The sequence below is a fragment of the Octodon degus genome, unplaced genomic scaffold, assembly GCF_000260255.1.
Source record: "Octodon degus isolate 3935 unplaced genomic scaffold, OctDeg1.0 scaffold00024, whole genome shotgun sequence".
NCBI classification, from domain to species: domain Eukaryota; kingdom Metazoa; phylum Chordata; class Mammalia; order Rodentia; family Octodontidae; genus Octodon; species Octodon degus.
The window spans coordinates 4,273,654-4,300,992 of record NW_004524600.1 but is presented as its reverse complement, the minus strand read 5'-3'; the positions used below and the strand labels follow the sequence as shown (position 1 = coordinate 4,300,992).

General features: G+C 35.3%; 1 protein-coding gene across 4 annotated transcripts in view; it reads right to left on the bottom strand.

Moving 5' to 3' along the window:
• The window catches only part of Arid1b (AT-rich interaction domain 1B), a 461,162-nt gene that overhangs the window by 262,385 nt on the left and 171,438 nt on the right, over window positions 1-27,339 (bottom strand). For all 4 annotated transcript variants that reach the window (XM_023712185.1, XM_023712186.1, XM_023712188.1 and 1 more), the window contains exon 4: window positions 26,444-26,554. In XM_023712185.1, coding sequence (XP_023567953.1) covers window positions 26,444-26,554 — 111 coding nt within the window. The remainder of the gene's footprint in view (window positions 1-26,443; window positions 26,555-27,339) is intronic.

The following is a 27,339-nucleotide window of genomic DNA, read 5'->3' as shown; positions in this document are numbered from 1 at the left end:
ACCCTGAACTATCTCCCCAACCCAGATGCACAAGTTTAATGACCATATTGTTTCCCTTGTGTGAGAAACCCAAAAGTAAATAAGGAGCAAAACAGAAGAAAAACAAGTTCAAATGATAACAAAGAAGGAGGAAGGGATAGGGAAGAGGAGGAAGGGAAAAGAGTTTTAAAAAGAAAATAGAAGGGAAAAGTGAAACCAAAACTTTTGGTACATGGAAGAAAGTTGAAGAGAGGGCAGGGAAACAGGAAATAAAGAATTAAGACATATCATGTATAGTGAAATGCTATCTCAAAAAGTCTTCCTCCTGCAAAAAAAGACATATCATATATAGATACAAATCCCCAGAGAGGAAAGTGATCATTATGTATAGCAAATGTGTATGAATAGAAAAGAAGAGACAAGAGAGACAGAGAAAGACAGAGAGACAGAGAGGGACACTTACAGAAAAGTACAAAGAAAAAGATTTAATATCAGACCCAAGTGTCAAATGCAAAAGAGCTGGGAGATCTATCCATGCACTAGGGACCCAAAGAATTAAACTCAGGGCCTGGATCCCACAGCAATGTCCTCAACAAGTCCAGGAGTCCAACACAATGTCTCATGCAAGACAATCAAGGAGTGCACTTGGAAGGCACAAAGGTCTGTGGTAGAAGTTAGAAAGTCTGCAGCAGTGAGATCAAAGACCTGTGCCACCAGGCTGAGGGATGGGCACTGGAGCGAGGAGGCAAAACTCAAGGTAAGGACCAGAGCTCCCCCCAAAAGAACCAAAGCTATCCTCAGTGACACAGAGGAACCAAGTGCCCATAATAAGAACAGCGGAGTTCACATCAGGCGAGCCAGCATAACTCTCCTTACATTGCTTCACCAGGACAATCAACAGAACACCATCACCCTCTCTAGTTCCCTTTCTTTGCTGTTGGCAACAATCCTCAGGCAGGCCTTCCACACCCAGTACCATGCTGATTCAGCTGGGTGTTACTACCTGAACATTAGTTAAACCATCACAAATACTGAATGAATTTAACCAGAAAATCTGGGCAACCACACTGCAAACCAGAGAAAGAAAGCAGGATTGTGCAGACCTTTCTCTTGCTATCACATGTATTAATCACTTAACATGTGCAACAAGCATATTTAAATCCAATTATTTAAATATAGGATAAGCAAAACCTGCGTATCAGTTAGTTTTTGTAAAATAATATAGCAAGAAATATAAAACTGAGAATTTTATCAAATTTAACACAATCGTCGACTGGTTGAAATGACACCTGCCCTAAAGATGCTGAGGATAGCCAGCACATAAACATGATGCCCACGTGATGCTTGGGATATGCTGTTAGATGGTTAAATAATGGCATAAGGGCCAGGGAGCTCACGCAGTAGAATAAGCACTTGCCTGGCAAGTGCAAGGTCCTGAGTTCAATCTCCAATACTGCAAAAAATAAAAATAAAAAAGTAGTGGCATAAATTTGAATTTTTTGCTGTGTTGTAGAATCAACCCAGAGCCTTTCTGCATCCTAGACAGGCACTCTGATGCTTAACTACAAGCCTAATAAATTTTAGTGAGTTGCTGGAGCAGGTAGGGAAAGATCTGAGTTTTTAAAAACTGGACGTCTTTAAAGAGAAGAATTCTGACTCAAAGAACAATGCAATGTTACAACTCTCACTTTTTGTAAAGGTTTCTCATAACGTTTTAAGTAAATTGCTAAAATTTTACTGACTTTTTAAGAAGACACTACATCCTTGTAAGAGAATGTAAGAATAAAACAGCACATAGGATAATATCTAAAGTCTCCTCCATCAGGATGAAGTAATGATCATGTTCTCGTAATCACCCTTCACAAACAAATAAAAGCACAGTGGTATTACACACCCCACATTATGAAACAACACAAGGCAAATATTTGTACTAATAGAGGATAGCATTTCATTCAAACTATATCTTTCCTAAGCAAGTCCCCCAGTTTCATTTAATAACTTAGTCTTAATCTTATTAACAAAATATTATAATTAAAGAGTCTTTGTGGGTTTGTGTTTAGGTTGAGAAAAAGAAAGGGACTTCTGTATTTTTCCTTATCTAGGAAAGTCCTCTGCTTCATTAGTAAAGGAACTCTACATTGTTCATGGCCTTGTCCTCATTTGTGATTTTTTTTTTCATTAAATAGACTTTCAGGAGTGACTATTTACGAGTTTTTTAAATCCAAATTATCTACATTACTGAATTTTCCCCAAAAGAGTAAATAGTGGTATTTTGTAAAAGAGGAAAAAAGAAAAGCCAGATTATAATAAAAATAACAGCCAGGGAGATAGCTCAGTAGAATAAGCACCTGCCTGGTAAGCGCAGGTCCTGAGTTCAATCCCTGGTACAAAAAAAAAAAAAAAAAAAAAAAAAAAAAAAAAAAAATCATGGCGATACTTGGAAAAAACCTAAATATTCTTCAATAGGTTGGGCAAATATATACCACAACTAAGTATATTTGCTGAAAAGTGTTTTACCATTTTGGGGACTCTGTATTACTTCAAACCAGAAACATCTGTCATAACTGTACACCACCTAGGTTCAAGAATTGCTTAGCAAAATGAAAAATTACCCATTTCCATCATAAATAAAACAAATTAAGTTTAACAGATCATTCATATAATTTCATACTAAAATGTATAGTTCACCACAGAATCAAAGAAATACTGAGAAAGTATTACTGTTTTCCTTCTTTGTAAAGAGGGGGAAAAGGCAGGATAGGTAAACAATTTAACAATGTAAGTATGTTCCCAGGCGTGGAGCAGTATTTTGAGTTGGTCTTTATCCTTTTGCTATAGTAATAATTATTTCCTATAAACACAGACAGATAGACTATACTGGACATGGTAAACAGAAATTGCTAATGAAATGAGTGCAGATAACAAGGCAAAGGAGAATTTTAGAGACAGGTGACAACTAAACCTAGAATCTTAGAACATATTATTCAAACTACAAATCTGTATCATTTTGAATGTAAAATACAGTTCTGATGAAAATTCTGAACATGCAGAGCAGCTGAAAAGTGAACAAGTGGGCTCTCTTCAATGGGAAGAAAAGGCAGGAACACATATAAGTTGGCTAACAGCTGCCAAGCTCAGGCCTCTACCTCCCCATAGTCTGATATATGACAGCCTCACTGGTGTCACCAGCTCTACACATGGACCCCCTCCTTCTCTGGCAAATGAGAAGTTCAATCCTCAAAGTCAGAAACATGAAAATTGCTAGGCTGGCCTGAAACCACTAACTCCATGCTCACCATATAAACTTAACTAAAACTCCTTTAAAAAAAAAAACTCCAAATACCTTTTATAATTAAACAGAAAGAAAAATGTCTTACAGATCAATAGCCTATACATGCTGGCAGGAGGGATGAGGGGGTTGTGAAACCAGTGGCTCCAATCAACCCTATTTCTTAGGTGACACTCAAATAATACCCAGTAATAGCCTTAAAACAATTACATTCTATCTATGCCTCCAAATTTTTATACTTTCATGGCAAAACTCTGGAACTCCAACTCCCATATTCAACTCCCTATACATAGCCTGGCCTTCAGTCTGCCCTCCTAGTGCCTCAAGCTGCTTTTGATATCTGTGTACCTAAGAGAGAGGAAGAGCATCCCAGAGAAATCATCATAGTATTCACCTCTGTAATAACTATTTCCAATGAATATACATAACTGAAACTCAGTCAACAGAGATACAAGCAATAAACCTGTATAACTCAGAGTATTCTAACATACGGTATTTATTACTAATAAGTTTTTCTTATTCTTGGTCATTGCTCCATGTCAAAACCCTGCAACAGATTAAAAAAACAACTCAACATCTAAAATACATTTGCTGGGCCAGACAGATAGCTCAGCAAACTAAAGCACCTGGTTAGGCAGAGTGCAACAGCCAGGTTTTAATCCCCAGTGTGCCTTGCCAGCCCCGCCCCCGGGGCGCACTAATATGGTGACTGAGACTGGACATGGTGACACATACCTGTAATCTCAGCCCTTGGGAGGCTGAAAACAGGAGAATCACTATGAGTCTGATCTATGTAGCGAGACCCTGTACTAAGTACATAAAAAAAAAAAAAAAAGAAATTAAAATGCATTTGTCTCTCCAATCTTCTATATGCTTGTAATGGAAAATTAAGTGCTAGTTCAGAATATACTGCAAATCAGTGATTCGTATGACAGGAACTTGAAAATTTTCACCAAAACCTAGTTTGTATTTAGAGCTTGTGTATTTAACATCCGTAATATAGAACTGCACTATCTGATAATGGTAGGCACCAGTCACGTATGGTTATTTTAATTTAAATTGAATTCCTCCCACTAGTCATAACTTAATGCTGCACAGTAACAGTGAAAGTGGCTAACATAATGGGCAGCACAAACATTTTTCTATGTATAAAGTTCTGTTGTATAGTGCTGACCTTAAATATCCAAAGGCTCCTGTCATATCCACTGAGCCCTCAATACCCAAGAAGTATTTCTGCATGCATGGATTCAACTAGCCACAGATAAAAAATGGGGGGAAAAACTATATTAAACATGTACACACTTTTGTCCTATTTCCTAAATAACAGAAGTGAACCAATTACATATATATATATATATAGCATTTACCCTGCACAAGTTGTGATAAGTAATGTAGAAATTATTTAAAGTGTATCAGAATATCCATATAGATAGACCACATACAAGTACTAAACCAGTTGACATAGGACCTGGAACACCCATGAATTTTTGTTATTCACAGTAGGCCATAGAACTAATACTCCACAAAAGGGAGGGAAAATGGTACTTTTTCCTACAAATGTTTAAAACTGGGTAATATTACAAAATCAAAATTTATTCATATATATTTTTCCTTTTGGGAGAAGTTTAACATATAGAAAATACTCGTGAAGATTTCAATGAAATTAAGAGGAAAAAAAAAAAAAAAAAGAAAAGAAAAGAAAGAATTCAGTGAAATAAGAGCCTGGCCATCATTCACTCCAAACTCAAATCAAAACTGCTAGCCAATTACAAAAGTTTCAGTGATTACCAATTTTAACAGGGCCTCCTGATGACCAAGGAAAGGACTACTACCTGTCCAGAGGATAATTCTTTACTATTCCAAGAGTTAATGCTGGTCTGAAGCACATATTTTGCTAATCTATAAAACTTATACACGATTTTAATTTGTAAGTGTTCTACCACCTATCTCCAAAACTCAATTGAACTATGGTTAAAAAAGGGGGTAGGAGCAATGAATATGTAGAAAACCTTCTACAAGTGCTAGTACAAACTGTGTACATGCCCTCCATGAATACATGAAAGATCCTGGGACCCACACAAAACCCACTTTCCCAAGTGACTTATTTGGTTTACTCTCCTAAATGGAGGCACAGCCAATTCTGTTCTACAGAAGCAGGTACTCTGCAATCTTCCCCAATATCAAACCCCAAGTATATGTCTCCCTCACTATTTAGATCCCTAGAAAAGAGAAAGCCAGTGTTTACATATGTAGGATCCAGCACCCTTTCAGTACTAGTCAACTACAGGGTAGCGCAGGGCCTAGGCAATGGATGGTAATGCATGGGATATTCATTCATTAGATACACAGGTAAACACAAAAACGAGGAAAAAAAAAATAGAAGAGGGCCCTGTTGGACCCTGCCCATCGCCTGCTGCCTCAGTGACCATCTTAACAGAAGAGACCAGGGGGCTCAGTTACCAACAGTCTTTTTCCTGAAATCCTAGGCCCCTCAAAAAGAACACTTCACTTCAAAGATCCCAAGACCAGGAGACAGTACTTTTGCTGTGATCCAGGACATCTAGGCTCTGTTTCTAGGGGTCACATAGTGATGTACATAGGTTTTCCACCTTCTCTTAATGTTTTAGATTGTCTATTCTTCCTAGATTCAAGGAGAAACTGAAGCCTAATACCAAATGTGGTGGATCCAACTACCTTGAAAGGTATATAAAACTTGCTTTGATAAAGATAAAAGTGTCAATAGCAAACTCTATAACTCTCAATTTTATAGAGCATTTATACTTATATTTCATTAGAGAAGCAAGCAATTCATAACCCACAATAAATAGAACAAGACTACAGTCCTATTCTGGACTCCAAAATAACTTGCCTTTGACAAAGTCTCTTAAGATGGTGTTATGGCTGATATATACTGTACAGTCCAGAACATATATCAACTCTAGTTTTGTTCTATCTGAATGAATGGCAGTAAGTTGAATGTCCAAAAGTCCTGTATTTAGCCTGTTTAACTTTTTACAATAACAACCATTTTACATATTAAATAAAGCAGTTACTAGATTCAGGATCCTAATTTACGTTGACAAGGTTGAATGATGACCAGAAATAAGTCAGAGTGCATTCAGTAAGAATCAATGTGGAAATTGTACATCAGTTCAGATAGAGGATGGATGAGATGTGCTCCATAAAAGCAATCCTGTCAGAATGGCCAGACTGTGCTTTTGCTGCTTTAGAGCCTGGTAGAATCTGCCTACTTTCATAATTCATATCACAACATCAAAGCAGTAGCAGCTCTTAACCATACCTTTCAGTTTGGCTGTACAAATCAAATTTGGAGGAGTTTAAACAAAATCAAGTGCATCAAAGAAAGAACTAGGCATGATGTGGAATCCATAGGATTGGCCCATGTCTGTGTTCTCAGCTATTTGGGAGGCTGAGACAGAGAACAGCTTGAGTCTAAGGTCCAGAGGTCAGCCTTAGAAAACAGCAATGCCCACTCTCTTTAGAAAAATAAAAGAAAAACAAGAATATGATGATGGGGGGTTAGAAGGCTGAAGCATATAATGGAGAACATAGTTAAAGGAACTTGTAAACACATAAGAATAGCCATTATATAGAATAGGAATTTACATTGATTTGATGTGATTTGGAAGGCAAAAGTAGAACCTAAATCCAAGAAAACATTTCAAATTAATATAGGATGAATTTTTTGAACAATTTAAATTTTTTATTGTTATTTTGGGTTTTTGAGATAGAGCCTGGCTCTGTAGTTTGAACTCACTATATCTCCCAAGATGGCCTCAAACTCGCAGCACCCTGCCTTAGCTTCTCCATTGCTGAATTATACCCCTGTGCCACTACACCTGGCTGAACAACTTACATTAGATGACTAAAATACTTCACAGAATAGTAATTTACATATAACAATGCATTAAGATAATGTTAGAAACAATTTATGCATCAGATAGTCAAGGACCTGTATACACTACCTCTAAGATTCACTATTTTCTTAAAAGACCAAAATAACCATGAATCTAAAAAAATTTAAGTATATCGTCTTAGACTACATAGTTTTGATTAATGAAAGGAAATTTCTTTGCAAGTTACATCAACCTTTTCAAAATATCCCATAGTTCCTCACAACTATGTATTGTCATTCCTTTAAGCATTATGTTAAGATGTATTACAGAAAAGGTACAAAGTAGAGAACCAGAAAGAAAATAAGCATCTTAAAGTTACTGCTACAATTAATAAAGACCAATGATCAGTATCATTATAGTTTTTGTAAAAGAATTTTTAATATTAATGCTCAATTTCTTAGAATTTTGTTTCTTCTGAAACTGTTAGATCAGGTAGATAATGGGTTAAGTCCAAAAAATCAAGAAGCAACAGAGCAAAGCTGACTGCATGTTTGAAAAAGCCTATAAAATGTTACAAGCCAAACAGGAAAGCCTATGTTAATAATGCATAAACCAAAAGAGAAAAAAAGCTACCCATTTAATGGAATAATGCTTTTATCTTTGCAGTTAAAATGAAATAAACCATGACTATTAATCTAGTAAGACCATGTAAAAATGCAATTTTTAAACATTTACTAAAAGGGAATAGTTCAGTAACCACTCTAAAAATCAAGGCCTTGTGTACAGCAGCGTTTAAACGCTAAATACCAATCTCCTGTCTGTGGAGGCCATTACCCACCCTGTCACCATAGCAACACTAACAGTATGCCTGACTTCAAAGACAAAGATGTAATTTCAGACTTCCAGCAGCCAGAGGGAGTGGTAAGAATATTCTACCCAGCGGTGTCAGCTGATGATAAATTATAAAAATATCCAGGAAGGTTATAAGGCGGACTACACCACACAGTTTCATAGTCCTGGGGGGGGAAGAGTGAAACGCGCCAGGAGACAACAAGAGTAAAACAAAAAGTAAAAATTAAAGAATCTCAATAGAATACTTTTTTTTTTTTAATTACATACTACAGAGTTCAGCTTTCCTTTTCTCTTGTTCCCAGGAGAAAATAAAAATAGTTTTCATCATCTCCTTTCTCATTCAAATTAAGAGAAATTGAACATCTCCATGAATGTTCTAAGGGACTTGCAAAACCACTTCTCTAACTGCTCTATTTGTGAAATTCCAGGATTTGTCAAAGCGTTTTAGGGACAAGGAGCCAGCTGAGATTACTCTCCTTCCAACCACCCAACCTTGTCTCAGCATACTCCAGATACATTGTAAACTTTCACAAGGAAAAACTCTAAAACATAATTTGACAATTTCTAAGTTTTTATAAAACACTGTTAAGTCAATACAGTTAACTCAGACAGTGCTGTTTGACAATGATGCAACTCAACTTTTTAAAACAGAAGCTGTAGGCTGAGAGTGCCCCAAAGTCAGAGCAAAGAATTTTCTGCAAGGATACCAACCACAAAAGAAAGAAGGTGGACTTGACGCCTTTTTTTAAAGAGCCTCTGTAACGATGAATTTTCTTTTACTTGAAGTTAGTTATCAATGATGAGAAACAGATAAACATAAGTAGTATTACTGTAATATTATTTTTATAAAAATTTTCTGTTCAATTCTGTTGTATGGTCTGAGGCTGAGAAAAGTTCAGTTTTCTTATAATAGCAAGAGCAAGAATGCTTCCCCTTTTAAGGACCTGGAGGGTAACCTACTCCTCTCTAGCCCAAAAAAAAGTTAGTTCTGGATTTAAATTAGAAAGCTAGTGTCTCTCATCCCTGCTAGGTCATTGGCCAGTTGCCATATGCAGTCTCTGAAGAGTAAAACAGTAATTGAGATACACTTGGAGACTTAGTTCCCTGGAGGAAAGAGGTAGAGGGAGGAAAAAAAAACCAACAAAGATCAAGCCAACTCTAGCTTTCCTTCCTGAGAAACTGCTGAAGAAGGTAGAAACACTAGAGATGGACATTTTTCTCCTAAGAAAGAGAACTCCAATTCTTTTGACACAGGCAGGTTAAAAGGTTTATGAAAAAGAAAGCACGTTAAGTCTCACTACAAATATAAACTACAAGTATACCTATTAAGTCATTAGCGGAATGCTTGGATTGTAAAATCCAAGCCATCACCAGCGCCTCATCAATTAATTTTAAGCCACAATCTTATAACCAATCTTTTCTCAATAAAACAAAGACAAAAAATGACAAAACAAAATGCTACCCACATATCTCTCAAAACAAAAGAAAAACACATTTATGAAAATACTGTTTACAACTCAGTTATTCTTTACTAAATGGGTTTTTATCTTGCTACATATTTTATATAATAAAATTACTTTTTATATGTTACTATGAAATAAAAATGGGCTCAATAAACTAATCCTTTGTACACAATTTGTTACATTTATAATTTTGAAAGTTGAAACAATTAAGCCAGTTATTAGAAAAAAAAAAGTCAATTAAAGGGCTGGCCAGATTACTCAGCAGACTAAAGCACCTGCTTAGGCAGGCACAGGGACTGGGGCTCAATTCCTAGGGCACTGTGCCAGCCCTGCCCCTGGAGCAGCTGAGATGGTGATAAGAGGCTAGGCGTGCTGGCCCATGTCTGTAATCCCAGCACTTGGGAGACTGAAAACAGGAGGATCACTAAGAGTCCAATCTGTGTTGTGAGATCCTGGAGATCCTGTACTAAAATATATATATAAAAAAGAGAAAAAGTCAATTACTTATTCATTTATAAGACAGGATCTAATCCTAAATAATATGAAATAACTTTTAAACACTATATTTAAAAACTCGTATCTTGGCATCATCATTATTTTCACAGGAGTATTTTATAGGTTTCTTTACAAAATACTTTCTTTTACACAATAAGAAAAAATGTTATTTCTTCCTTATAATGTATATGACCTCAATTTTTACCACAGTCGTTGGGAATGTAGCCTGAAATTTAATAGTCATGGTAACTGCATTATCATTCTTCTCTCTTTTCAAAATTTTTATCATTTATAATCTATTTGGAGTAGTCTTCGTTTACACAGTATTTCTGCTATAGGTCAATTCATGACCTGGCAGAAGCACATAAATTAAACATCCTATACAAAAACACAGTATGTTCTGTCACAACAAAATTCTTCCTTAAGTAGCTACTGATACATTTTAAAAGGCAAAACTTCTTTATAATTCTCAGAGAAATATGTTAAAAGAAGAATTCCTCATTTAAACTACTTATAAAAACTTATAAACTGATTCCTAAATTATGATCATTAGGTTACAGAATATCAGGGTCACATTTTATACATACAAGTATGAAAAGGAATTTCTTAGGGAAGCTAAAATGAATTGATTATATCATACTTTTATATCTTATTGTGTTATAAGAAATTTGGTTTTAGGTAAATTCAAAAGCAAAACTGATACTGATGAATACTGTATAGCAAAGATATCACAGGACAGTCAATAAAAAAATACCTTGGGAAAAAGTAACATGTATCAATCTTTTTTCAACAGCAAAGGCATATTTCATTTTTCTATACAGGTAATTTGCATAGAAACTTCTTTAATACTTACCGCTATGTCTTAAGTAACTATACTAGAAAACTCCTTGAAACAGCAACATTAAAAAAGGATCAAGAAATTTCATGGTATTGATCCCTGCACAGTATCATCTGACACAGAACATATTTACCCTACACCATCTGATCAACTCAGAAGAAAACAGCAGAACATAAATACATATATTTCTTATATTAATGTAATTATTTAGCATGCCCTTTTATCTCCTACACACACACACAAACACACACAGGATCATTTTAAATATAGGGTCAACATCAGGTATTTGACTTTAAAAGCTGTCTTCAGTGCTACTTGATTTCTCACCACCTTAGTTCTTCTTCTAAAGACCTTATTACCATATGGTAATCTATTTTAGAAACCTGAAAACTCTTGTAAGAAATCTTAGGAGTTTATCTAAGGCAGACCTCACTGCAAGCCACATACTTTTCTACTCACAAGTTTGTTCTGCTTTCTTTTAGGTGATTTTACTACCAGTATTTTAGGTGATTTTACTACCCAGTATTAATACAATCAGTTAGAAAGGCAAAGAGAAAAGTGAGCTCTAATCACTGCATCCACTCATCACTTGTCCTCATCTCTCACAACCATATTGGGACTGCAAGTATAATCCAATGAGTACAATTTGAACTTATCAGTATATTTAAATCATCTCAATTATACGTCTACAATTTTTCATAAAAAGTCATGAGATGAACCTTGGATGATTTCTTTTTAGGGGGGTCTTTCTTCATGCCTCTAATCCAATAATTTTCAATTTGACAGTTTAACAAACCAAAAATCACAACAAACTTTTGGGAAATTTTGTTTTATTACAAAGCTTACTAATATTTTCTTCTGGGCCGGCCAAATAGCTCAGCAGATTAAAGCACCTGCCAGCAGGCTCAGGGACAGGGGTTCGATCCCCGGCCCTGCCGTGCCGGCCCCACCCCTGAGGCATGCTGAGATGGCGATTGAAACTGGGCGTGGTGGCGTGCGCCTGTAATCCCAGCTCTTGGGAGGCTATAACAGGTGGATCACTACGAGTCCAATCTAGTAGTGAGACCCTGGACATCCCGCAGACCCTTCCCTAATGAAAAATAAATAAAAAAGAAGGTAACTATAAAAATCAACAAGGAAAAAAAAAATCAACAAGCAAGAGTCTCAGTGGTAACTCACAACATACTCTTCATCTAGGGGCCTACAACATACTCTTCATCTAGGGGTCTACAAGGCCAGCTGAGTGACACAACACTTAGCACTTGCTTGGCAAGTGCGAGGTTATGAGTTTGATTCCCAGTACCAGAAGAAACAACAAAGATGCCTATGGCATTGGAGACCAACAATGGAATAATAGGGTACGACAGTGATGGCAAACACTGTTAGCTTTCAAATAGCCCATTGCAGCATGTGTGTCACAGGTTCAACACTACTGTGATAGGAGTTAATGAAATAAGGCTCTAGGCAAGAGCCAGAGACTACATCTCTGTGAACCTTCAATGGGCTTCTGCACAAGGTCTCTTTGATCTTAGGTCAGAAACACTGAATGAGGTTTGGTAGCCTGGCAACCCTAACAGGATCTAGAAATTAAACAGAATTCAAAAAAAGAATGCCAAGTACAGCTAAGAAATTGACATTTATTTAGGGTTTGATGTACATATACATCAAGTACCATGAGAGCTTTTATGTCACTCCTATGACTATAAAGTGTTAAAGGTGACACATGTAGGCTATAAAACAAAATGAAAGTATATGTGAGAGTATTTTGCTAACCATGTACTTTGTACTTTGCCAACCATCTATGTATAGACATATTTAGATACATTTTCTTATGTTCTGGCTTTCTGGAGACAGGGTCTCACTGTATTGCCCAAACTGGTTTTGAACTTCAAGGCTCAAGTGATCTTTCTGCCTTAGCCTTCCTGAGTATCTAGGACCACAAGTGAGTGTCACTATGCCTAGCTACATACACTTTTTAAAATCTCATATCCTCCATATGGGCCAGAATTGTATCAAAGATGGCTATTACTCTGCTTTCTTTCTTCTTTTTTTTAACAAATAATTGAATATATCTCTATATAAATTTGGAAATGCCAATTAAGTTGTCAATAAAGTAGTAAAAACAATGAAATCAGTCAAGAAAGCTACATATTTGTTACTGTACAACAAAGTTATTCACAAAAGGGAAAAGACGGTTAGTGCTCTTACCTGAAACCACTACCACTGACACTATACGACCAATGATTGAAGGACTTTTTAAGGGCTGACCATAATTCTGATGTGGGCATCACTACTCTTAGATCTCCAGTGGAGACCTCCACAAAGACAAAACATTTATGCAATTACACATGAAACTATGAATTCAGCAACTCTATGATGACTATCTGAAGATAAAATGAGAAGGTATATTTAAAGAATTTAAAATATATATCCTGAAAACTGGTACTACATCTTATTGATTTTATACTGCTGAATGTGCTACAGCAGAAAACAGTAACCTAGTGAAATAATTTCCATTTAATTTTTCCTTTGTATAGTATACACCTTTAAACGTAAGCATCCAATAAATATTTACTGAACATAATTGAATTTTCTGTGCAATTTGTGGATTAGTTGAAAGATGCCAACATTTAGGCATGCTAAAGTATAAATGCAATATTTATGAAAACCAAAAATATTTGTGAGCAGTTGCATGCATTTTTATTGAAATATTTACTATATAAGCATTTTTTAAAATTTTTTCCCATAATTTTATTGAGAAACAAATAGCAATGAGACAGTTTCAAAATGAAATTGGTAGGACAGTTTCAATAATTAACACATTGCATACATTCTTCCTGTGGTTAATTGCTGTACAAGATGCAGACATGATATCCTATTTACAAACACTATTACAACAAATCCCTCTACTCATTAAGAGAATGTAACTATATATCTATTCTAACCATTTTGAATACACAGATATAAAATGGACATTCATCTGTATTCCCTTTTTGTGTTTAGTTTCATTATATGAATATTATAGGTGTGTTAACTCAGTAAAATATTCTAAAAGAGTCCAGTAATCCATAATAGTATTCCATAATAGTATTGGGTCTTCCGCTTCACTGGCAATGTCAGAAATTGTTGACCTGAGTCCCCTACAGCTCAACATAACACCATGGCTTTACTTCTTATACTTCGTTTTTATACTTTTCTGCTGGGTGGTTAAGACCAAGATAAAGCAAGACCTATGCAGCAAGAGTTATAGCTTTTGGATCTGATAAGGTCAGTGAAATCCCCTCAGGATTTATCCTGAGATCCTGTACCTCAGATTGTAGATCCTTTGTCAGTGTCAGCCATGTGGATGAGTCACGGCCATTGCTTGGCCAATGTGCTCTCTGTGAAAGCCTGAGAGAATGTTTTCTCTCCATATGACTCTCCTTAGGCACATTCTACATCATCGATCACTTTCCTCTTTGGCCCCATAATCTCCTTGATCAGAAAATTTGGGACACTACTGAGTTATATGATGTTACAGTACAAGGTCTCATATGTCCTGAGTCTTAAGTGACCTTGGAAGGCTAGGGCCAAAATGTTTGCTTTCCTTGCGGCCCTCCTTTTTCTCCAATTTTGGTCTGCAAACTTAGGTTGTTAGCCCTCCAGAAGAGAAGCTTATTGTTATTACCATACAACCTAGGCTGTTAAACCTAGCCTCACTATCTGTCTCAATATCTTGGGTATAACATGGAACAGGAATTTTCCATCAAGTATTGATATGTTAGTTGCACACATTTTATAGACTCCAGTACACTCATGATTTTGATCAAAATGGGAAGTGTATTTATATAATGGAATGATCTCAGCTTGGAGTGAAAATGTTACAGGACACTACAGTGGTAATACTGTCTGCTCAAGAGCAAATGGGCAAAGGAGGTTTGGCACAACATGGAACGACACTATACTGCTGCCATGCTTCCAAGCAAGCTTCTTGCTATGTGAGTCTCCATTTTCACATCTGAGAATTTGATCTCAAAACTACATACACGCACACACACATACATACATACACACATGCCTAAATTAATAAAAATTCTTAAATCAAATACGTGTATGTTAACAACTCCTGAGTATTAATCTTGGCCTTGTTCCATTAATTGTCCTCCACTACAATATATTCCATCTTTAATTTACAAGGATTTGTTTTCCTCTTAACAAATTAAGCCGAAAGATTTTTTTCTCTTCTTTTCTAAAGCAAAACCTTTGCTCTATATGTAGGCAGTAACATGATAATTATTTTTTATAACGAATAAATAAGTGCACACTGGGGAGTGGAGAAGACAGAGGATGACTACTCAGAGAATGCTCCCACACTGTAGACTCCAGGGTGACCTCTTGGAAGTCCGATTTCCTTTTCTGATATAAATACATCTGTAAATACATAGCTTCGGGGCTGGGGAGATGGCTCAGTGGAATAAGCGCTTCTCTGGCAAGCAGAAGGGCCTGAGTTCAATCCCCAGTTCCGACCAAAAAAAAAAAAAAAAAAAAGTGTCCCAAGGGGTACGCAATCTCTAAAAAGATTAAAGCTGTTGTAAATTTTGCATTTTGGAATGAGATGTGGCTTGGATAGAGTGCCTGCCTACCATGTGTGAGGCCAAGGGTTCGATGCTCAGCACTGCAAAAAGAGGGAAGTATTATGTTAAAAACTCAGGTTCCCTGAAACCACCAGCCCATACTCACACACATGTGTTTATTTGTAGTATGTAAATATGTTGCCTTTATGTGGGTTTTATTTTTCTTTCTTATTTTATTGAGGGTGTAGTGTGTGACAGCTAAGACTCTAAAGCTGTCTCCTTGCCTCCAAAGGATGGCAACAGCATTTTTAAAATTCAGGCTTCTTATAAGTTAAAAGAAGTATTACAGTTCACTTATATTGGTAAACTCATGTCCCAGAGTTTCAAAATATAGAAGAATGAACAGAGCTGTATGGATGTAGGGGTCTTTAAAGTTCATGCCTCTATACCTAACATATTCACAAGGACCTCACATGTGTATTTTCCCTTTACGAATAATAGTTTCCACTATTCAGTAACTGAAATTTGCATTTATATGCAAGGCTTTTGAAAATAATGTTCAATGAACATTATTTATGTGTCATTATTCTGAAGTCAAATTTGCTACAGTTACAGTATAATTAAAAATACTAATCTCACATTTTTGTGGTCATCAGAAAGTATTAACTAACACTGCACTCTTCAACCACCAAAGCCCATGGGAGGAAGAAACTACAGAAGACCCCTTATTCACATCAAAATTCAAAGAACAACAAGGAGTCCAGAGTTTGACAATTCACGTTGGGACAAGAAGCTGCTGTCCCTTGTTGGGTGGACTCGGGCTCTCTAATTGGCCTACTATACAAAGGAACTTACAGAGAATACTGCTCTGTACTCAGACATTGAGTGAAATTGAATTTATAACAGCACTTTACCCAAACCCAACCAAGTGGGCTCCAACAACAATAGCACATAGACACACATAATACAGAAATGCAAGAGCCATTATCCAAGGTGCAATAGTTTTTCTGTCCTTACATTGCTAATATTTCCATCTGTGGTAGATCTCAGGTTAGGAAACATAAAGGCTTACTCAGTTACTTTACAGTACCACAAATGTAATAGGGTTAGAAATGACAGGACACATTAGAACCTTCCTCCCACACCAAAAAATTGAAACTAACTTCTACATGATTATATTGATTCAGAAAATTGTCTCTATTGGGTAATCTTTGACCCAGTAAGAAAAGACATTAACTCTTGGGTTATAAAGATAAAGCCTCAGAGTCTGACAGCTTTCTCCACTAATTTTTTTCTATATTCCACTTTAGCAGGCAGTCAAAATGCTATCTAATAAAACAGCTCCATCCTCAACTATTTCCAATAACTTTCCTCCTTTTTTCCTAGGATTCCCTAGGAAGCACATTAAGACCCTTAAATTGATCACACAGGGAAGGGAGAGGAGACCTCTGAAATATTTCTAGAGACAGAAATATTCCACATAAAAGCCCAAGGCTCTCCCATAACCGAAACTCCCAAGTTCAAGTTTCCCGTTACTAACATAAATGGCACCCAAGATGGAGAGGAAACCACCAAGAGGCATGCGTGCGACATTCTTAAAGATTTTAAGATATGCATTTCCTCATTCTTTTGACCTCTCACAAGCAGAAAAAATAATATTCTATTAGTTTTTAAATGTTAATAAAGCTTTTTATGTAAAATTTAGATGCTAGAAGGAGTTTTGAGATGTCTACATCTAACTTACTCATTTTTCAAAGAGCAAACAGAAACCCTTAGAAATAACATCAACTATTAGCCAAGTATGGTGGCACATGCCTGCAATCCCAACACTCAGAAGGGTGTGATAAGGGGATCAATGCAAGTTCAAGGTTAGCCTGGGATACATAGTGACTTTAACCCTGAATTACACAGTGAAAATTTGCCTCAAAAACAAAAAGAAATGACATGAACCGATCAAGGCAAGTTTAGGCAGAATACTGCCCTGTCTTTTACTCATCATCATCATATGATAAGAATAAGTCTTTCAAACAAACATATTACTTTTAAACAGTAAAGCCCACTATTTCTGCAATACAAGTCAAAAGCTGCTCATTTCTGTGAAAAGAGACAGCTGTGGGATGTGGGGTAAAAGATAGAAGGTACTTCAAATAATCATTTTTATAATGAGCTGAGAGTAAATAATAGTGCAGTTAAATATTGCATAATTTCAGTCTAATAATCAACTCTGCAGTAAATCAAGAGACCACTAGAAAATTAGCTATGAATAAGTGAACGCTAAAAAGTCTATATTTAAATTCAGAACATTCTCAAATACATTGAGCATGTACAGTATGTACAAATAAATGTACACAGTTTGTTGTAAATGAATGCTTCTAAATAAGCACTTTTTAAAAAATTCATGACAGCTGGATAATGAAATAGTGAAAAGATGTACACACGGAAGTCTAAAACTGGGTAAAAATGTAGGCCCTGGGAAAGGCACAGCAATGGTACCTGAAAGCCTTTTCTTTGTTAATAGAACACATTGTGAGGAAAAGTAGCTGGGAAAGCTTGGTCACTTCTTACAGCTCAAATCTTTTTCTCTCTTTCATTCTAGGCTTAAACAAAGTTCAGTGGGGCATCAAACTGCTTGCTTTAAATTACAGTCTGTATTTTAAAATAGAATGCATGCACTGCATGTTCCCAAAGCTAAGGGGTGGGAGTGTTATTCACTGGAAATTGAAGGCTTGTTGAGTCAATAATCTTCTTTCACACAGTAACAATTTTCAGCTAAAATTTCTTGACCCAAACAAAGGAAAACAAGACCATTCAGTTATTCTACAACAATATGGAGAAGGCAAAAGAAAAAGATGAGAAAGAGAGAGAGACACCTCTAAAATCCTACATTATGAAGGAAGAATAGAACATTTGGATTCAGGTGGAACCTTTTCTATGTGTACATATTTCCTACCTCAAATTGACAGTTAACGTTAAAAATACTTACTTCCATGTCCAAAAAACACATTAAAGCAAATAACCAGCTCACAAGTGCTACTATGAGTTCCTGCTGGTTATATATCCCTTGTTATATAAAACAGATGTGTACCTTCCTATTACTTACAAAGTGAAAATCTGTAAATTAAAAGCTACTTTCCCCTGAAGTACAATAATACAAAGCAAAATACACTCTTGGCCTCCAGCTGGCCAATGCCCACCTGGCCTGAAGAACACATCAGTGACAGTCATCCTCTGAAGGGCAGAGACCCTGCAGTTACTGTAGACAGAAACCCAAACAGCAGTTTAGACTGAGAATGTATCTGGAAATATCAGGGCCATTGCTTCTTCCTCACATAGAAAATGGTGCTATACTCCTGCTGATGCCCACCTACACCTCTGCTGCTTGTCCTTCAGGCCTTCTGACGCCTGATGCACTTGCTCTCCCTCTCCTGCCTGCTGGTGAATGAACGGTGCACACAGCTGGAAGACAGTGGGCCTGGGAGCTTCCCATGGCCCAGGCAGAGAGCTTCACCTAGATCATCCGTGAGCTGAAAGTTGGGTCACATCCTGCCAGGCCTCCACTGAGAGCAAAATCTGGGTGCTGACTTTCCTATTAGTAGGGAATATGTACATTTATCATTCTTTATTTAAGGAGCCTGATTTATCAACTGCAGATCATCATTATCTTTCTATTATCAAAACAAATATCATGCAAATCAGTTATGTTTCAGCCTTTCATAATCCCCAATTTTTGTCTGGTGTCTATCTTCATAGTGCTCTTCATATTCCCTTATTAATTTTTAAGAAAATAATTGACAGTCCTAAAAATGGGTTAAAATTCATTTCTCCCAATATATTAAAAGGAAATCTTCAGGATATGACATGAAAAGGTTTGCAGGGGTACACTTAGTTAAGATCTACTTTAAACTAATTTATTTTACTTAATTTTTTTTTAGTTACTACACTGCCTAAAAGCAAATGTCTCAGCTGACTTTGGAACTACCACCTACTTTAGTCTGTAGAAGTGGCTCAGTGTCACAGTGCTTGTCTACTCTGTGCAGAGGCTCTGGGTTTGATGCCCAACATCGCTCTCCCAAAAAGATTATTTTTAATTTAAAAGGAATTATCTACTTACTTTAGCAGGACAGAACATGTCAATATGGAAACACCTTGCACATAAACATGTTCATCTTTCTTAACGTATTATTTGAATTTTCCATTATAGTCTGTTTTACCTAGAAGAATTCCAACTACTAATGTTTTATTGAACTTTTTATTACAAAAAAAAATTTAAGTAGAATATGCTTTGAAAGAAGACACATATTTCCCCCTTCCTACCTTAATCATGTTCAACTTCTATTTCCAAAATAACTATCAATCTCATGAAAATATCCTAGGAAATACTGTTCAGAAATCCTATCTTAAAGAAATGATACAGTTAGAAAGTGAACATTTGTCAGATCACTTTTTCTAAGTACAATCTATGTCCTCAAACTTAATGAAAAAGGAGCTGATATCTCTAGATAAGAGATCAGCATTTAAAATTACATTGTAGCAGATAGTAAATCCTAAGAAATTTAAGTAAATATTGCATGTTTCATTTAAACTTCCGTAAGTCATTGAAAATGCATTTGTAACATTATTTTGAAACTTTACACAAGCAATTAGGTGCATCTGCAGATGTCCTAGCAAACATAAGGCAGTCCTATAAAGAATCCCCTACCCTGCCCCCCACCACAGGAAGCTAAAGTGTTTCCTCTAGAACTCCCAAACTCAACAAAATAACACTTGAAGAATGCTGCCAACAATTAACTTAGATCTTCAGCTGCACATAGGCACCATCCATGCCTGAACAGTGAACAAAGCAGGACAATGGTAAAATTTTGTGTTTCATTAACTTGTAATTTTTTAAATATTCAGAATGATTTGAGAAGGATCAATCAATGGAAGACAGATACACTCTTAACCTTTTGATGACAACCATTTAAATCAAGTTCAAGCTACAAATAAGTTTCGAAAGAGTTCATTCAGCAGCCATTTGTCTGGCAGATTTTAACTTCTGCAAACACCTGCCAAAACAGGTGAAGATGGTCTCCACAATTCCTATCTCTAAAGGCTAGATTGAGAGCTTGGTGAAAGGCAAAACCCAGTTAAAAAGTTGCTTCAACCAGCTTTTTACAGTAGTTTCCAATTTCTCAAAGAACTGTATCATCAAATCTACATACTTTAAATGCTTCTATGAACATGTCATGAGTATTCAGGTTTCCAAAGTAATTACCTTTTACCTCAAATAAATATTTCTTTAAAAATTAAAACAAAAAACTCAACCAGAATGGTCCCGTCTCCCTAAAGGCAGAACGTCACCGAACAATTTTGCTAATACCTAGCCCTTCAAAGAGTATTCTTGGTAATAACAGTTTTCTAACCATTTTCTTTCAGAATTCCAATATCCTGTTTAACACCCTCTTTTTCAAAGAACTACCAGCATTTACTACCTCCTTCCTTCCACAAATGGCCATAAAACACACATTTTTATCTGAAGCCCAGGATTTCCTTCTAATTGTAAACTCAACACAAATGCCACAAACACTATTCCACACGTTGAGGGCTTTTAGTTTATAAGAAAGATCAGACTTTTTTGTGCTAATCTCTTTAGCATATTTCTTCTTATATAAGGAAGAAAGGGCCAGAAAAAGTTATAAATGGTCTGATAAACTTTCAGGACAGCCAGTATTTATAGGTATTCTGTAAAGCCCCAATATAGCAGTCCATTCTCAAGATCTGTTAGGACATGACAGCCATTCCGACTCTAACTTCAGTTAAACAGAATAATGAACCTCCTATCTGAACTACAAAATTAGTATTGCCTCTCCAAAGGATATAACAAATTAGTTGCATGTTTTGTCTGCTTATATGGTGCTGAGGACTGAACTTCATCTGCACTAGGCAAACATTCTACCACCAAGCTACACATCAGCCCACAGGTTACTTTCTAAAATGAGGAAAAACTCTTCTATCCCCTTATTTTTTAAGAAAAAAAAGAAAAGAAAATCACTCTTTTTGTTTACTTTATTTATAAATGTTTATAAATAATTTACTAATACCTATCTGGGCCATAATTACTGGAAAAATATTTTCATGCTATTTTTAGCTTATTCAAAATTTGAACTTCTTTTTTTAAATTGGATTAATCTTAATGATTTTTTTTGTGTGTGTGTGTGTGTGTAACTTCTTAAGATTTAAGGTTATCAAGTTAAATGTCATTTGATTTTTAAAAATCTTATGAAAATGTCTTGACAATGCAGCTCTCTCACCCATGCATCATCTTTTGAAAAAAAAAATTTAAATCTTTTATTTATTTATTTGGTACAGGTCTCACTACACAGCTCAGACTTTTAATGATCCTCCTATCTTAATCTCCCCAGCTCTGGGATTACAGGCATGTACCACCATGCCTGATTTCCACGGCCCATACAGTGCACCCGGGATTCAGGAATGTGATATGAGGGGACTGAAGCTGAGTCTGTGAGCTTGCCAGGCAGGCACTTACATCACAGAGCTCTCTCTCCAGCCTCTACACATCATCTTGTGTCATTAGCATACAGAAGACATAGGCTTTCCTGATGTCAACTCAATACCATGTAACAGATTTCTGAGCCATACTGGGGGAAGGATTAATTAAAAAGTATTTTAGGAAGCTGCTCATCGAACAAAATGCAGTAAATACTATGAAAAGACCCATATCTAAACCAAAGAGCAAAGACAGTTATAAAAATAATTGTAATAAAAGAAAGAATACTAAATGCCACAGCAAATAAAAATTTCACAAAAACATACTAAATCATATTTTGGGGTTACGTTAAACAGTACATTGAGATATATATGTTTATGAAAGAAAAAAGAGGTTATAGTATATTTTAGATCTACTCTTTTGTTTAAATATTGGGTTTGTTTCCTACCAGTATTAGAGGTAGAAAAAAAGAAACACAAAATAGGTTCAAATTTTTAGGGCCAAAATGTCTAAGTAGGAGAAGAGCTCTTCAAACTAACTTTATACTACAATGTTATACACTCAGATTTTTCAGTAATAGAAATATCAGCCATATATGTACTTCATGTTAACAGAAAAATTATACTGTATGATTACAAGAAATAAGTGGACAATATTAGGGAGATACAATCAGAGCTTAGGTCTGAGTCTGTTAAGCAAAACATAAATATTACTAGACATGGCTCCAAGACAAGGGAATAAGTACTAATTTCTCAGTCTTTCACTTTCTATGATTGCTGTGAAGACAGTTGTATCAGCTAGAAAACACAACTGCATTAGCTATTTGAAAGCCACCAAGAACTTCATTGCAGTGGGGACAACCTGCTCAGGCCCCCCTTTTGTCCCTCTCTCAGACAGGAGTTTTCTTTCCCCCAATAAATATATTCTACTCATAACCAAAAAAAAAAAAAAAAACGAAAACAAAAACAAAATTTTATTCCATACAAATATAATAAAAACCCAGGTCTAACGATGGTGAACAGGCAACTTACTGAGATATGAAATTATAGATCTAGCAAAAAAATGCTGGTAATGTTTTGATTTCTTATGGGAAGTTGATAACCTGCTAAAGAAAAAACGTAACAGTGGAAAAACAAAATCTGTGTCAATGTGAACAAAAAGATCAAGGAATACCTAAAAAAGCATACAGCCACACAAGTAATGAATAGACTTAATAATTATACATTAGAATCATTATACCATATTTTTACAAAGGTTTACCTAAAATTTAGAATTTATTTAGCTATAAACTAGAAATATAAATATTAAGGACTGTCTTTAAATAAAAAGATAAAATTCATGTCACTAACACTTGAAAAAGCATAGACTAAAAATAAATACAAAAGCCACAACAGCAAATTCACAATCTATAATCAACCTAGCCAAATCAGAAGGCTAAAACAGTTAATAAAAGAAACACAGAAAAATATATTAGTGGTTCCATTCAACCTAGCTATTTGCCTCCTGAGTATTTTTCAAGAAGAACTGAAAACATCACACCCCGGCGATATATGTGCATCTATGTTTATAGCAGCAAAATATGTCACAGCTAAATCATGGAGACAACGCAAATGCCCATCAACTGAGGAACGGATAAAAAAGATGTGGTATTTTTATACAATGGAGTATTACTCAACTATAAAAAAAGATAAAACTTGAGGTTTTCATAGGTAAATGGATACAACTCGGGACCATACTCATAAGGGAAATAAGTCAGACTTGCATGTGAAAACAGCAGTCTCCCTAGTGTAAGAACCTGAAAGAGTAAATAAAATCCACAAGACACAACAGATACCATCAAAAGGAAAGAAACTGCTAAAAGGGAAGGAACAACTGAGATGACGGAAAGGAGAAAAAAAGAAGGAAGGGAAAAAAAATAGATATGTATATACATAGGCCAAAGGATAATTGGACTGTTGATTTCTCCTAGTCTATTGAAAGGAGCAAATAATGCTTATTTTTTTCTTTCTCTCTTATTTATTTACTTAACAAATTTTGCATGTTTATGTCTGGTAATCCGAACAACTAATTTGAAGACAACAATATGCGATATAACAACCATTGTTGAATTCCTATCATTTTGTTTAGTGAAATTCTGTATTGTTTCTAAAGCTTCTTTTACTATTTTTTGTTGTTTAAAAATAAAAAAATTAGAAATACAGAGTAGCAAAGCAGTAACAGAATATCAATAAATTGTTCCTTGAAGCCATAATTACATACATTTAGGAAACTGTATTTGTGAACCCTATGTACATGTTTTTGCACATGTAAAGCCCTGGTGAATAAAAGTGATGCACTAAACTTCATCTTGGCTTTGTTTGTCCTTTATGTTTGTTTTTTGTACTGGCTATGTGTCCTATATTCAGTATTTGATACCTTTACATACTTGCCATAAAACCTAGAAATGATGTTCTTTTAAACACACACAAACACACACAAACACACACACACACACACACACACACACACACACACACTAACAATGCCAGGTATAGTGGCACACGCCTGTAACCCCAGCACTTCAGGAGGCTGAGGCAGAAGCATTGCTATCTGGTCCAGACCAGCATGGGCTACAAAGTGAGTTCAAAGCTAGTCTGAACTAAATAGTAAGGCCCCATAGCCCTTGCCCCTCAAAAAAACAAGATAGAATAAAAGCTCGAGTCTACCAGCTTTCTATTTACCTGTGAGTTTAAAAAAGAAAGAAAGAAAACAAATACCAATTCCAAGTACTTTTTTAATAATACTAAAAGAAAAGCTGTATTGTAAGTAACTAAAGTAACCTTAAATACACTTTGGAAGTAGGTAAGGTAATCATTAAGAAGACAATAATTGTATACATGGAGAGAAACAAAATAATTCAGACAGAATTTCAACTATTGATGACTATATGGTTTCACACCCTACAAATTTCCATCTATTTTCAAATAGTCAACTTCCCTGAACTGAACTCTTCAGTTAGTGTTCTGGGACTCCTAATTATGCTGCAGAGTTTGCTGAATGTCAAGCAGTCATTTCAGTATAGAGCCATGAGAAAAAAGTGAGTAATGCTGAAGTTCTTGAATGGATATGAAGAAGTCAGTACATGCTGCAAACTAATATTCAGATATTTATAACAAATTTTTTGCCATGTATCCTATGACAAATCAGTATTCAATAACAAATCTAAGACAGACTAAAAAAAAACACTAAAAACTGGTGGAGAAAAAAAGAATTCACTGTTCATCTGATTCCCGTGAATCAATAAAACTTCAGTCAGTGAATTTAAATCATAAGCCAATTTCCAAATATTTGACAATGTTGCATTTATTAACAGCATGTAAGTGTGCTAGACACACTACATGCTGATCAACCTATAATTACCTGCTTTAAAAAAAAAAAAACTACAGCGTAAAACACAGAATCCATTAACTTTTCATCCCTTCAAAAACTGCCTACACAATAAATACTTTAAAAGTCTGTAAGATTTTATTCCTCACACCACAGAAATAAAAGCTATAAAAATCAGCTCTTCAAAAACAGGTAATAGCATATTCAAAGAGAATGAACATCTTGTAGCCATCGCTTAGCTACTTCTCTAAGGCTGTATATACAATGTAAAATGGGTGTCATATGCATGCCATGTATATAAGATCCATTATAAATGCTTGCTCTTAAATATTTAAAAGGAATATAATGAGTTTTACCTAGAGCGAAGAGTTGAAAGTCATATTAAAATCATAATAACCTGAGCTTCTAACCTAAGCAAACCTAAATAGAAAGTAAACAGTAACAATAATTCTTTAATTCACAATTTTTTAAATGTTAAAATATTTATTTAAAAAAAAAAAAAGGGTGCCGGGGAGATGGCTCAGTGGCATAAGTGCTTGCCTGGCAAGTGCAAGGACCTGAGTTCAATCCCCGATTCCGCCAAAAAAAAAATTAAAAAATAAAATAAAATATTTATTTATAAAAGTTATTCTACTTAATAAAAGTTTAAGTTTGACTTGCTATTTTAAAAAGAAAATTAAGCACAGGTTAATTATTAATGGGTATCACCATGACACCCTATAACACAGTACATATAAAAAAAAATTACACAAGTTGCTGGTGGAAATACTTGTAAAATAAACTGTCAAATTTTAAAACGAATTACTTTCTTTTGAGCGATTTCTCCTAATACAAATAGAAAGTCCAAGGAATGATTCATGCAATAGTAACACTTTATAATGCCATTTTTGACTTTTGCAAAGTTTTGAAATTCTTTCAGGTTTCAACACTTACTGACATGTATCTCTATACACACACACACACACACACACACACACAACCTTAATAAAACAAACTCAACTGCACAACAGCAACACCTGCCTGCATACAAACCAACTAGTCAAATAAAATCTTTTATCTGATGTCCACCTTGCAAGAGATATCTATAGATGAAATACACTTCTCCACAAATATAGCACTCCTAAGAATTAAGCTCTTGGGAGTTAACAAAGTATATCTGAAGTCTAGAAACTTTTTTTCATGTTAGATAAAGTAGAACAGATAAAAACATTATCTCTTTTGAAAAGTCTTGAACTCATTATAAATCAGCACATTAATGTCTTACTGGTAAACTTGACGGTCTTTCTTGTTGTATTAAATTCAAGTCTTCATGGTTGGGCTTTCCAGGGGCCAGAGGAGGTTGAGATCTAGTGCCATAGCCTTCCTGAGACATGTCCTAAGAAAGAAAAGGTACTTGGCATAAATATCTGTTTTAAAGCTTCATTAAAAAAAAAAAAAGTTTAATCAGCAACCAAAATGAAGCAGCAGTTTATCACAAAGTATCAAGTAACGTTACATTTCAGTTTATAGATGTGATACCTATTATTTCTTTAATATTTTATCAAAGGCAAAAATGAGTCAGTTATAGAAATTAAAAGCTAAATTTATTACAAACCCGTAATAAGCATTGCACAGAATTTTATAGGAAGCTGACTAGTTAGGAAAACATAGGAAAGTCAGGTGTGTACAAACTTTTTAAACCACAGCAAATGCAAAGCTCACTGTATTGCTCAATTCTGATTTGGGTCAAACAGCCTTCAATATTATTTTCAAAATTTAAATAACAATGAACTTCATTATAACTGAATCTTGCTATACCCTATCAAATACCCACAAAAAAGGATACACTGTTATTAAACTCAGTATCCTAGAGTTTCTACAAAACCAACCAACATTCAGATACATAAGTCCATATGCTCACATGACATCATTTTTTTCAAGAAGTGAAACACACCCAAACACCATGAGGGGAAAAGAAACTGATCTTTTACACGGGCTTTCTGGCATCCTCCAGAACATTTTTCCAAGGTGTGTATGTCCTATATTATGGTAAAATAATATTAATAAAATTGAAATGTCAGTTCACACTACTTACTGTATATTAAGCTTCTAGCTATTTAACCATGTACACTCAGCTATGAAGTATTCTACTATCATTTGCACCTAAAATAAAACAGCAGA